The 13,644-nt window shown below is 40.2% G+C and overlaps 1 protein-coding gene across 2 annotated transcripts; it reads right to left on the reverse strand.

Moving 5' to 3' along the window:
* Positions 1-1,004: 1,004 nt before the first annotated feature.
* Positions 1,005-12,775, reverse strand: TARDBP (TAR DNA binding protein). 2 transcript variants are annotated; one of them, XM_053691473.1, is made up of 6 exons: positions 12,638-12,775; positions 11,211-11,464; positions 10,356-10,519; positions 9,014-9,154; positions 8,744-8,911; positions 1,005-2,656 (listed from the first exon to the last, which is right to left on the reverse strand). In XM_053691473.1, the coding sequence occupies exons 2-6, from the start codon at positions 11,449-11,451 to the stop codon at positions 2,120-2,122; spliced, it is 1,251 nt and encodes a 416-aa protein (XP_053547448.1). In that variant the 5' UTR covers positions 11,452-11,464; positions 12,638-12,775; the 3' UTR covers positions 1,005-2,119. The 2 variants fall into 2 exon arrangements, with proteins under 2 accessions (XP_053547448.1, XP_053547447.1); XM_053691472.1 differs by having other exon boundaries at positions 8,744-8,914.
* Positions 12,776-13,644: the final 869 nt, after the last annotated feature.

The raw sequence follows: 13,644 nt of genomic DNA on the forward strand, positions 1-13,644 counted from the left end.
CGCCCACTAGTATAGCCAGCCCTATTTAGAAGCCTACAAACATTGATCCTGTTAAAATATAATAGGATAGCACAGTCCTTTTCTGAGAATAAGCAATAGAGCTCCAGAAATAAAAAAATAAAAAGACTGTACCTACCTCCATGCTGAGGAACAGCAAGCAACTCCTCGTCACAGACCGATTATTTTACCTATTTATTTCATCTCTTATTTAACAGTTTACATTTAGCTTTATCAGTTGATTTTACTTCCTCGGCCTTTGTTAGGAGCTCCTAGGTCTTTTACATTATATCACTTCTATCTAAGGGCTAGCTAGGTACCCTTTTGTACCCAGGAGCTAGTAGGAATACGGTGTGAGCGCTGTGAGAATCCTTATTCATAAGCAACTCCTCAGTGTTAAGAGATCCACTTCTCCTGAGGTCCTGTGAAGAAAGAAAGGTCTTAGGAAAAATTCACTAAGTCCAGGCAGCACCAATATGGGAGGCGTAGTGAGACTAAAATCTCACAACTTCCTTTAACTGGTCCTTCCAGCAGCTTCCCAGCAGTAAAATAGTACACTTTGGTACCATATAAACATAAAAAACACTTTATTGAATAATCTAAACTAATACCTCAATCCTATCACTAAAACAGGCAAAGAGAATGACTGGGGGGCTATATATGCAGCTCTGCTGTGGAGCTCTTTGCCGCCTCCTGCTGACCAGGAGCCGATATTGCATGATGAAATCCGTGGACTCGTCATATCTTGTAAAAGAAAATACTGGCGTAAATTAAAGAAGTTGTAGTAATTAAAGTGGTGGGTGCATTATTCACAAAGCCAGTGATGAAAGTGCTGCTGCTTTGCTGTTAAGAACATTCAAGTACAGAATGTCGCTGCACTGTCAAGCTCAGTGCAGCAGAGAGAAAGCACCAACCGTTCCTGCATACAGTCTGTGATGACATCTCATATGTTCTGCCTTGGGGTTCATAACACTTATAACTATTGAAATAAGAAAAATCCCACAATCTTATTTTAAGTTTTTATTTAAGAATGTTCTACATTGACAGGTCTTGTAAAAAGCATCCAAACACAGAACACCTGACTGCAGCAAACAACATTCTTGTTATTACTTACAGACCAAAACACCCCAACACTCCTGGGAAGCAGAGGAGAGTTTCACATCACTCCAGTACGTTCACCACCCACCCCCATCAAATGCAGTTCACATTGACTCACATTTCAATAACAAAAAATTGCACACATCATACAGCATTCATAGCAATAGACAAATTAAGGGGAAAAATAAAAAAAGAAAAAACATTTACAAAATTGATTTCAAACATTTAAATAGAGGCAGAAAAGCCCCAGCCTTCCAAATGAACTGAAGTCCTTTGAATGCAAGAAACATTCGTACGTTACTTGCTCCCACTGCTCTCTGCACACGCTCACCATTGCCACTGGGTTGAGAGACACATTGCCAACTTTTATGAATCCATAATGCACTACCAGGTCTCTGCACGCGCTCTTGCGCTCGCTCATACCAAAGCCTCTCATTCTGTGGTACTAACAATCCATCGCACAGTTCAAACAGCTTTCTTGTATCCACCTCACAGACGTGCTTGCAAAGCGTTGGTACGACTTCCATGAAATAAAGTGGATAAAAAGGGATCACCCACCGTCTTAAGATTTCTTGAGTAGCGAAGACATCTTGATGGGCAACGTAGGCAAAATAGATCCTGGCCAGGAAATTAACAGCACTGCATACAAGTGCAGGTTCCAGAAAGACACAAGGTGAGGAGCAGAGGTCAGGTGAGCAGTGAAAAAAACACAAAAAGATAAGGGAAGGAATGCTGCTCTAAACAGAACTGGTGCTATTTACATCAATTTTAAAGAAAAAAAAAAAATTATATTATTTGTGGGCTTAAAACATTTGGACAATGTCAGCTGATGAGCACTAGTTATCTTTAACCTGCAGCATTAACAGTACTTTTAACCTGTTCTGACAGTTGTACATAGTTATAAAATCTGCTAAACATCCTGCATGTCAAAAAGAAAACCTTTTGGAAAGATTCTGTATATGCATTTTACAACATACTTACCATAACATTAGGAAATGTGTAATTACCCAGCTACCTGTACAGTCTACATGCCCCAACCAGAGGACTTTGAATCCATGCTTGAACTGAAACCCCCATTGAACCCTCCAGTGCCAGTCCCTGCATTAGGAGATCCCCAACCAATTGCACCTGAATTTGAGCCATAAGTGTTATTCGCTGTACCAAAGCTTTGTGGTTGTTGATCCCTTGGCGGATTTGCTTGGGGCTGAGTGCTTCCCTGAGGGCCAGTCTGGTTCTGCTGGCTAGCCAACATACCCATCATGCCCCAGCTGCTCTGCAAGGCTGCCTGTGCTGCTGCCATCATTGCTGGATTGATGTTAAATGCACCAAAATTCATTCCACCTCCCCCACTCCCCATGTTAGCACCTTGGTTATTGCTAAGCCCAGCACCACCTCTAGGATTGCTGGGAGGATATGGTGGTGGATTCCCAAACCCTGGGCCACCAAATCTTCCACCAGCCCTATCTAACTGCCTGATATTGTTATGCTTGGGCTCTGCTGTAGATACATGTACACTGATTCCTTTAATGATTAAGTCTTCACCACAGAGAGACTGTGCAACCTACAACAGAAAAAGGGTTTGTTAGAATCTTCAACTGGACAAGTTAAGCAAAGCCACAAACCTAGTCCTTAAAGAAAAAAAAAACCACAAAAACAACCAACAACTAAAATTACCCTCAATTTAGTAAACATCTGATACCAGACCATGTTGCCTGCCATGATTAGTGGCTCGTAGCGTTTGTTCAAACATGGCCTTTACTGAAAAGACTATCAAACATGGACTGGGGTCTAGCTATTTTGAATTTTTATTCTTCCACCCGCTTCCCCCATCAGAAGTGATTTCTTCTAATCTACACTTTACCACCATCTTTGTTTTCAAGAGGCAAAAAAAAATATATGTTTCTTTTAAATGTACATTGCCCTTTAAAGTACACATTAATGTAATTAAAATTGGAGTTTTCTGAACTAAGCTAAGCATTAGTTAGCTAAGCATGATTCTAAGCAAAAAAAAAAAAAAAAAGTATTCTTTCCTGAAATGTATTACTCTTGACACAGTGAGTCCACAGGATCATCAATTACTGTTGGGAATATCACTCCTGGCCAGCAGGAGGCGGCAACGAGCACCACAGCAAAGCTCTTAAGTATCACTTCCCTTCCCACAAACCCGTCATTCGACCGAAGGAAAAGGAGAGAAAGGAAGCAACACAAGGTACAGAGGTTTATATAAACAAAACTGTCTGAAAAAACAGGGAGGGCCGTGGACTCACCATGTCAAGAAATAAATAAATCAAGTAAGCATACATTGTTTTCTTTCTTATGACAGTGAGTCCACGGGATCATCAATTACTGTTGGGAATCAATACCCAAGCTAGAGGACACAGATAAAAAGGGACAAGACATATAACCTAAACAGAAGGCACCACTGCTTGTAGAACCTCTCTCCCAAAAGAAGCCTCAGCTGAGGCAAAAGCCTAGAATTTAGAAAAAGTGTGCTAAGACGACCACCTGAAGTTTTCCAGAAAAACAAAGCCAAAAAGACTGACAAAAGTCCTTCGTAGCCTGCAAATAGAATTTAAGAGCCCTCACAACATCTAAGATGTTTAACAACCACTCCTTGAGAGAGGAAGGATGAGGGCAGAGGAACAAAAAACAATTTCCCGATTAATATTTGTCAGAAACAACCTTAGGAAGGCTAGAGGGTCTCTCAACCTCAAAACATACCTTGGTGTTCTGACAAGACGCCATGAGATCAAATTCTGGTAACCCCCATTTGGTTGTTAACCTAGAGAAGACTTCTGGATGGAGTTCCCACTCCCCAGGGTGGAAAGTGTCTGCTCAGAAAATCTGCTTCCCAATTGTCCACTCCTGGAATGTGGACGGCAGATAGAGTGTAATTATGAGCCTCCTCCAACTGGATGATCCGTGCCACCTCCTTCATGGCTAAGGAACTCTGAGTTCACCCTTGGTTCCTAAGGTGGTCACTCTTGTAGCCGGAACCAGAGAACTTTCCCATATTGATCCTCTGTGGAAACTAACACCAGTAAGGTCTTTGTATGGGAATCTGCTAGTTGAAAGGATGGCGCCTGAAACAGAATGTCGTCCAGATATGGTGCCACTGCAACTCCTCAACCAAATCACTGCCAATAGAGCTACCAAGACCTTTGAGAAAATTCTGGGAGCTGTGACAAGGACAAATGAAAGCCCTACAAATTTAAAACGTTTGTCTAGATAGGCAAACCATATTTGTGATGATCCCTGTGAATGGGGACGTTTAAGTACGCATCCATCAGGTCTATGGTTGTCATATTGACCCTCCTGGATCAGTGTCAGAATGGAGCGAATAGTCTATCTTGAAGGACGGTACTCTGAGGAACTTTAGTAAATTTAGATCTAGAATGGGTCTGAAAGTTCCCTCTTTTTTGGTTACCACAAACAGGTTCGAGTACAACCTGAGACCCTGGCACTAACACTCCCAAGAGGGAAAGATCCTGCACATTTCAACAACGCCTCTTTTTGTCTGGTCTACAGATAATCTTGAGGTGGAACCTTCCTCTGGGAGGAAAGGTTTTGAACTCTAACTTGTACCCTTGAGACATCTCGCTCGCCAACCCGAACAAGGTCTCTCTCTTGTATTGGATTGCCAGAAGCTTAGATTTGAAAGAAACAGCAGACCAAGATTTAAGCCATAGGGCTCTATATGCCAATATAGCAAATCCAGATATTTTGGCTCCCAACTTGACCTGTAAGGAAGTATCCTTAATAAAGGAATTTGCTAACTTTATAGCCTTTATCCTATCCCGATTCTCCTCTTAGGGAGTTTCTGCTTGCAATGACGCAGACAAGGCATCAAATCAGTAAGCTGCCGCACTGGTTACTGTAGCAATGCACACCGCTGGTTGCCATTGTAACCCTTGATGAGTATACATCTTTAAATATGCCTCCAGCTTTATATCCATGGGATCTTTGAAAGAGCAACCATCTTCAATAGGGATAGTAGTTCTTAGCCAAAGTAGAAATCGCTCCTTCCCAACATCTTGTTTTTCTAAAAACAGGGGGGGGGGGGGGGAATCCCTGGCCTCTCCCATTCCTGGGTAATCTCTGTGGCCTGGTCGGGAACTGAGAACATCTCCCCAGGAGCTGGAACACCAAAATATTTAATTTACTTTAGGGTTGACAACGATAGGCGTATAGAGTTGTCCAAGGTAGCTAAAACCTCCTACGGAAGAGTATCCTCTTCCATAGAAGGAGCAACTTAAATAGCCTGAGATGGATAACATACCACGCAGTCTGACTCAATCTTCCTGTTTCGCTTCCCTTGCCGCACAGGGATGGCCGCTAGTGCCTCAGATACTGCTGAGGAAACATGGGCCACAATTTCGGCTTTCAAAAACAGAGGAAGCACAGGGCACTGCATGAGACGATGGTACAGATTGGGACATTTGAGGAGAAGACTGTGGCATAGCCTGAACAGCATCCACTTGAGAGATTGGTGGCTCAGAACAGTCTATCCTTGTATAATAAAAGTTCTTTCTATACAGGAACCACAAAAAGGTAACAGTGGTTCCCACTTGGGCATTGACAAATTTTACATGTTTCAACAGATATATTGCACAGAATACAAAAAAAGTTTAACTTTATTTTTGTTGCAAAAACAGAGCTGTCTCTAAGAGACTCTGCCCCCTGCAATTTATACTAAATATGAAAAAAAAAAAAAAAAAAAAAAGACCCACAATTGGAAAAGAATGTTTATTCATTTGCTATAATATTTCCTCTAGACACCCCTACACCACAGCGTTATGCTGTGGTGCCTACCTGACCTCCGATAAGCTGTAAAAGAAGTCCGGTTCTACTCATAACAGCTGTAGGTCGCTTAAAGCAGTGATTTTTAACCTTTTTTTTGCCGTGGCACACTTTTTTACATTAAAAAATCCTGTGGCACACCACCATCCCAAAATTTAAAAAAAAAAATCACACATTGTAGCCTAATACAGCGCATATAATATATATATATATATATACACACACATACATACACACAAACACACGCATACTGTATGTATTGTGCTGTTATGCCATGCCTCCTACAAACTACCCCTGCACTGGGAGTAAAAAACAAGCAAAGTTTAAAAAAATATGTCACACTGTTGTCAGTCTGCCGTGGCACACCTGAGGATCTCACGGCACACTGGTTGAAAAACACTGGCTTAAAGGGACAGTATACACTCAAAGAAAGTCGTTTCATATAACTGCATGTAATAGACACTACTATAAAGAATAAGTACAGATACTGATATAAAAATCCAGTATCAAACCGTAAAAAAAAAAAAAAAAAAAAAAAAAAAAAAAAAAAAACCACTTACTTAGAAGCTCAATTTAGCTCTGTTGAAAAGGTAGTTGGAAAGCCCACTACAAGTGGGAAATAAGACATTCCCCCCTACCCCTTTTGCATATGAAAAGACCCTTTACACAAACAGGAGCAAGCTGGAGTAGGTAGCTGACAGTATTCTCAAAACTTTGAGGCTCGGTGAGGAGTCTGAAAATCAGAGTAATGTTATTTAAAAATAAGCAAAACTATACATAAAAAAACAAAACTTTATGGGCTATATAAATCTACAAAACATTTATGCAAAGAAAAAAAAATGTGTATAATGTCCCTTTAAGGAAGGCAGGCGCAGACACAATAGTTAGAAAGGGCGCCAAGAGAAAGAACGCATTGTATCTGGGGAAGATAAGCCCACCCCCTATGACATCACCGCAGGGACTACGGGCCGATCGACGAAAAGCAGAATGGATCCATTAATTTGCAGCCTGCTATTAACGCAGGAGCAAAATTACCAATTTGGCAAAAGTTTCACAAGCCAAATGACTATACATAGCCCTCTTGAACTGACCCACCAAGAAAACTTAAAGTCTCTCACCTAGGTCCCACAGTGCCCTGTCAGCCTGTAAAAATAAATCTTTCTGGTCTCAGGAAGACATACGTCCCAGTAAAAAGGTGCGTCGTTATTCTTAATCCTCTTGGGTGCCAGGTTCTTAAAAAAAGAATAAATGGCACTTACCTGCACCCTCTGTCCAACAGGGAAACAGCATCAGGAATGGGAGGAAGCTGCTCCTCACAGGGTCCTGTGAATGAAACTATGAACAGAGTAAGCCTACTCTGGCATACAGTAGAAGGGCAGCAAACTTGTTAGGAAAATGCAGTGAGGCCCTCCCCACAATTTCCTGTTTTAAAGCTACCACAGCCCTCCTGAAGAGACTAACGTGGAGTACAGCTAAACCCAGCGTGACAGGGAAGATCAAAGCAAACCTGCTCAGGCTTCCAAAATAAACTATAGAATCTTGTACAGACACCTAAAATGTTCACCTCCTCCTTGCACCCAAGGAAAAGAGAATGACTAGGGTTTGTGGGAAGTGATACTTAACAGCTTTGCTGTGGTGCTCTGCCTCCTCCTGCTGGCCAGGAGTGATATTCCCAACAATAATTGATGATCCAGTGGCCTCACTGTCATAAGAAAGAAATCCAATTTACTTAACACAGAATATTGATGGGAACGAAGCATATTTAATATGATACCCAGGTAGGTGTCTGAAGCACTACATGGTAGGAAATAATGCTGTCATCTAACACTCCTGCAAAACTACTGCCATATAGTGCTCCAGAAACAGAATAGAAGCAAATTAGAAAGTTGTTAAATTGTGTGCTCTGAACTATGTAAGGAAAATATTTGATTTCATATCCCTTTAAAAAGGAACACACAAAACAAAAAAATGAATGTATTGTTTAAAATAGTTAAAACCATTACCCATTCCCCAGTTCTGCATAACCAACATGGTTATATTAATACACTTTTTACCTCTGTGATTACCTTGTATCTAAGCCTTTTCTGACAGCCCCGCGATCGCGACTTATCTATTGACTTGCATTTTATCCAATTAGTGCAGTGCCTGCCACAACCCACGGACAAAAGCACAATCTACATGTCTCACATTAACTAGCACTCCCCTGTTGCGAAAAGCAAAAAACAGGCATGTCATCATGGGGCTGTCTTGGTGGCTTAGAAACAGGCAGAAACTTGCTGTCTGAACAGACAACTACACCCCCCTTCCTTATCAGTGTTTAGTCATTTTATTTCAACCGAGTTCAGCTTTTAGGCATGCTTCAGCAGATAATCCCTATGGACTTTTGCATTCTACCAAAATAGATATAGCCATAGAAGTGTGTGGGGAAGTTAGAGCTTTACATTTCAGAAACTATAGGTTATAAAGTATATTAATGTAACAATGTTGGTTGTGTAAAGGCATTACCCATCTTTTAAGGCATTCTGATAGATATATATATATATATATATATATAGATATATATATAGATATAGATATATATATATATATATATATACATACACACACACACATATATATACATATACACACACACATAGTGTGTGTGTAGAGAGTGACAAAGTTCTGATTTCCCTGCAAAAAAATAGTTTCAGTATACTGTACTTTTGAGGCCAAGCATGGTTAGAGCGACATTCCATTTTACCATATTAACTTGCATATTAAGGCACACCTTTTTTTAAGCCACAGAATAGTTATGTCCTGTTGTCAACCTAAACCTAAGACTCAAAAATACCTTTACTGTTCTTACCTGGTCATCTGCAAATGTGACAAAGGCAAATGCTCTGAAGGGTTTAGGAATAAACACATCTACCACCTCGCCATACTGGTTAAAGAACTGCCTCAATTCTTCAGCACTCATATCTTCAGTGCATCGCCCAACAAAGACCTTCCGACTGCGCATAGGTTCATCTGGGCTCTGCTAATGACAGAAACAAGTTCTTAACAAAAGCCCAAAGAAAACCACACAAATCTGACACCAAATGCTACTTAAACAAGATAGAGCTATGTGCACCAATACCTTTGAATTTGGAAGTTTGCAATCACACCATCTTCCATCAATCATGTGGCGTTGAGACATTACTTTTATTTGTGTCTCATATTCTGTAAAGCGAACAAAACCAAAGCCCTTTGAATGTCCTGTCTTGGCATCTTTCTTAACCTGTGAAGAAAGGAAACCGTTTAATATACAGCAAGTCAAGAACCACCTAAAGAACATGTGATTCAGTAGAGTGGTGCATAAATCAACTAGCAGTAACTGCAGAGTAGTCACACCCCTGTGCCAGATTTAGTTCGTCTTATGAACCCATTGCATTTATATGCAACATTACCTACAGAAGTGCATCACTTTTAATAACTAGCATGTAAGAAACAGCTAAGAAAATGTAAGAAAATGACAGTAGTGCAGAGAAAAACAAAAACGTACATAAAACCACACACCAACCACCACATTTAAAGTGAAGGTAAACTGATGAAAGTCCATTTTTTAAAAATACTATTAAAAACAGGGGCACTTTCATTCAAAGTTGACAAAGCAGCCGTTTTGATTAACAACTTACCTCTCTGCACAGCCAGAGCAGCTTCCCCCACCCAGAGATCCTCTTCACGTCATCCATTACTAATCCAGCTTACTCCAATCACGGCTTTCCCCACAGGGTAGTCATTTCCTGAGGCCATGCCATGATTGGAGGAAGCTGGATTAGTCATTGATGACGTGTGAAGAGAGGATCTCCGGGTAGGGGAAGCTGCTCTGGCTGTGAAAAAAAAAGTAAAAGGTTAATAAAAAACGGCTGCCTTCTAAACTTTGATGAATGAAAGTGCCCCTGTTCTTAATAGTATTTTACAAAATAAGCCTTTCATTCAAAGTTTACCTTCACTTTAATGTTATAGGACGGTTGCATATAAAGTGATGGTAACTCTGGCTGTTCATAATCAGTAAATTCATATATAAAACCTTTAATTAAATTTTTTTTAAAAAGAGAGTCTGGTACAAAATAAACTTTCATGATTCAGATAGGGCATGTAATTTTAAACAACTTTCCCAATTTACTTTCACCAATTTTGCTTTGTTCTCTTGGTATTCTTAGGCGGTTCATAGGCTGATTTCTTAGACCTCTAAGGCCACCTTTTATCTGAATGCATTGACAGTTTGTCAGTAGCAGAATGAGAAACAAAAATTAAAAGTTATAATAATAATAATAAAAAAACTATATATTTATTTTTTTTTTAAACCGTTGTGGTTCAGCTATTGGAGGTAAGATTATATAAAACCTATTATAATATACTTGTGTTTACCATCACTTTAATCAAATTGAATCAGTCTGATTAAATGTTACAAGTTGACAAAGAAAGTGGTCTCATACCTGGACCATGATAACTTCACCAAAGGTTGTGAAATAATCCTTTAAATCTTGCTCCGTGGTCTTCCATGGAAGCCCCAATACAATCAAATCTGATGTTTTGGTCACAGCTCTCTTAATTTTAACGGCAGAAGAGGCATCGGTCTCATCCATCTTCCGTTTGTTATCTGGGTGAAGTGCAAACAGTGTAAATGAGGTTTTGCAAATCTTAAACATTCAACAGGTGAAAAAAAAAAAAAACTCAGCTGTGAATAATGTGCAGTGCACATTTTGTTAATCCCACCTGAACATTCTGAATTTATTTTGAAGCTAAGCTTTTGTAAGGGACAGGATAGCACATTTACTACCTATTCCCCAGTTTTGCATAACATGTATAACCTCTAAGATTGCCTCTGCATAAGCCCCTGCAGGCCACCTCATTTAGGCTTTTTACAATCTTGTAGTACAGCCAGAAAGTGCTAGTTAATGGCTGCCATATAGATAACATTTATGGAGAATAATGGTTTCACAAGAACCAGCAGAAACTGAGATAAGTGTCAGTCAGAGGCTGCCTGTAGTGGCTTAGAAAAGGCAAAAATTGAGGTTTAATGATAAAGTATATTAATTTAACTATGTTGGTTGGGTGTGCAAAGCTGGGGAATGGGTAGTAAAGGCCTTAGTCTACAAAAACATTTTAGTTTAAAAAGATAGATAACTCTTGTAAAGAAGTTAAGTGAATAGTTAAACACAGAGACAAACTAGCATTAATTGTAAAATGTAAAAAGAATTGTACGATTATGGCACCCTATTTTGGCCTAAATCAATTTAAGAAAGTAAGTTGAATTTTAACCCACCCACAAGCATTCTGGAAATGCTCACCTTTAGGATAATTGACAACATATACAAGGTTCCCCCAGCCAGCTTCAGGGGCGTGAAGAATGCCTTCAACAAGGCGAACGCCTCTCATACACTGATTCACGGGATTCCTGTAGCGCAGTCCGCAAGCTCCAGGAAACTGGGCAGTAACTGTGGAAAGCAGCACTGTTCCATCATCTTCAGAGGGAATTTCCATGGGCTCTTCATTTTCATCATCTGCCACTCTGATATACTCCACTTCCATGTCTTTTATATAGCTACAAAAAAAAAATTCTTACATTCACACATTTTTTTTTATTCCACTATAAACTGAATACTTGCACAAATTAGCTACATTTTTGACATGAAAACAACCTTTCAACAGCCAAATATTCAGGGTTCCATGTACGAAGCAGCAAGAGCTGTTCCACAGCCCTTGCGGGGCTGGTTCGCATATGCAAGCCTGTTTCCCGCAATGTAAGAAGCAGCGGTCATTAGACCTGCTTCTTACACTCTGCCACCTCTGAAGTGGTGGAGAGAAATCAGAGAGCATGCTCGCTCAGTGATTAACAGTTCCTCAACTTGTGGCATTGGTCGCGCAAATGAAGAACTTGGCATTAAACACTCAAGAGTGTGCAATGATACATACAGGCCAGCGGATCAGCCATTACAACACCCCCACCACACACTTTAAAGGGACATTATTTTCTCTTTATACAGATAGACATAAATTGTTTCTAATGGTTTGCTCTATTTAACTTGCTTAATTATCCTGGTGTTTGTTGAAAATGCAGTAATGCAACGCACAGGGAGTGCCAATAGCAGAATGCATGCGTGTGCGGCCACCAACCAGCAGATAATGGGCCTAACTAGGTATTTTTCAACAAGGGATACCAAGAGAACTAAACAAATTAAACAGAAATAAAGTTATTTAAAATCACATGCTCAATTCATAATCATTAAACAAATTTGGTTGTGTGTCCCTTTAAAAAAAATAGGTTATGCAATGGGTTCGTAAATACAAATTATAGTTCTATTTATGGCTCGTACAGGCATATCCCGAATTTCCCGGTGCACTGCGGCCATTAGGGACACAATAATATGATGTGGTGTCGGTGCAACTCGGAACTATACAACACGTTTTACTTACTGCAGACTGCCGGCTACACGGTGTCCGCTATTAAAACGTGAAATATATCGAGAACAACCTATGACGCACGTGGGGGAGGGAAGAGGCCTTCACCGTTGCTGGATCAAGCGGTGCCATTATAGGGGCCTATCCAGCCTGCGCCACAAGCAGCAACTTTCGCAAACAAAAGAAACTGCGAGGGTGCCGCTAAACAATCGTTACTAATAACATTATTCACCGCGACCGATAGACAAAGCCATGCCTAGGCCGCACTACTAGGCCCCAAGTACGCGCGATACAGCACAACCGGCGCATCACATACCTGATATGTAGATAATAAGAGACAAACACGTGCGGATCCGAACAAACCCGGTGTAATAATATATTATGTACTAACGACAGCAGTTCTGCTCCACACAACTCGTCACACTCAACGTCTTCACAAAATGGCGCTCGCACCTTCCAGTCAACTGTTCTTCAATGCAGGATCGCTACCACTTCCTGTCCAGAAATAGGGGAATCCAATATGTCAGTACGTGTTGTCATAACTAAATATTTGTTTTTCGAAGCAAATTAGCTAATAATATAAATATAGTCAAATTATATGTAACGTCAACATTCTGGGAATGTCTATTATATATTTTTAAAAATGTATTTTAAACTGTAGGTGACACACTGCGCCTCCCATTAAATGAGATGGTAGAGTCCTTTCGTGAGTCGGGTGGTGCGCATGCGTGTTGCTAGAGCGCGTGTTTTTGGAGCTATGGCGCTTTCCTCAAAGACAATGTAGGCTGCGGCCTAGCGGTGGGTGTGCGTATGTGGCGGGGGCGCGCCTTACTATTCTCTATGAATGGCGGTTATGTAATATTATTGTTTAGTTTTATAACCTTCTGAATGTCGAAATTGTTAAAACTGTTTCTGTAAAGGGCCAGATAGTAATATTATAGCCTATAGGTAAGAGGCAAAATCAAGTCTTTATAACTCATTTTCACAAATTGTATTACAAAATGTATCATAAGAGCTCTACAGCTTCTGCAGTGCTATAAACAGGTGTAATATGAGACAAAGGGCCCTACAGGAGTTACTGTTGTAAATCAGCTCTCATGATCTACAAACAGCTGGGCTTGTTGCTTATATGCTAAAGGGGGAGAGGTTAGTGTATGTATATACTGTACTATATTGTATGCATCCCTGAAAAGCAGTGTCTTTAAAAGGGATATGAAACCCAAAAATGCTTCTTTCATGATTAAGATAGAGCATGTCATTTTATAAATGTACTACTTAGTTCTCTTTCTATCTTTTGTGGAAAAGCAAGGACGTATGCTTAGG

Source organism: Bombina bombina, chromosome 8 (assembly GCF_027579735.1).
Source record: "Bombina bombina isolate aBomBom1 chromosome 8, aBomBom1.pri, whole genome shotgun sequence".
Taxonomy (NCBI): domain Eukaryota; kingdom Metazoa; phylum Chordata; class Amphibia; order Anura; family Bombinatoridae; genus Bombina; species Bombina bombina.

Coding starts and splice junctions, on each gene's coding strand:
- TARDBP (XM_053691472.1), bottom strand. CDS start 11,451: ATGGAAGTGGAGTATATCAGAGTGGCAGATGATGAAAATGAAGAGCCC. Junction 10,520..11,210: donor TGTTGTCAATTATCCTAAAG/GTGAGCATTTCC, acceptor CACTTCACCCAG/ATAACAAACGGAAGATGGAT. Junction 8,915..9,013: donor GCAAACTTCCAAATTCAAAG/GTATTGGTGCAC, acceptor TTCTGTCATTAG/CAGAGCCCAGATGAACCTAT.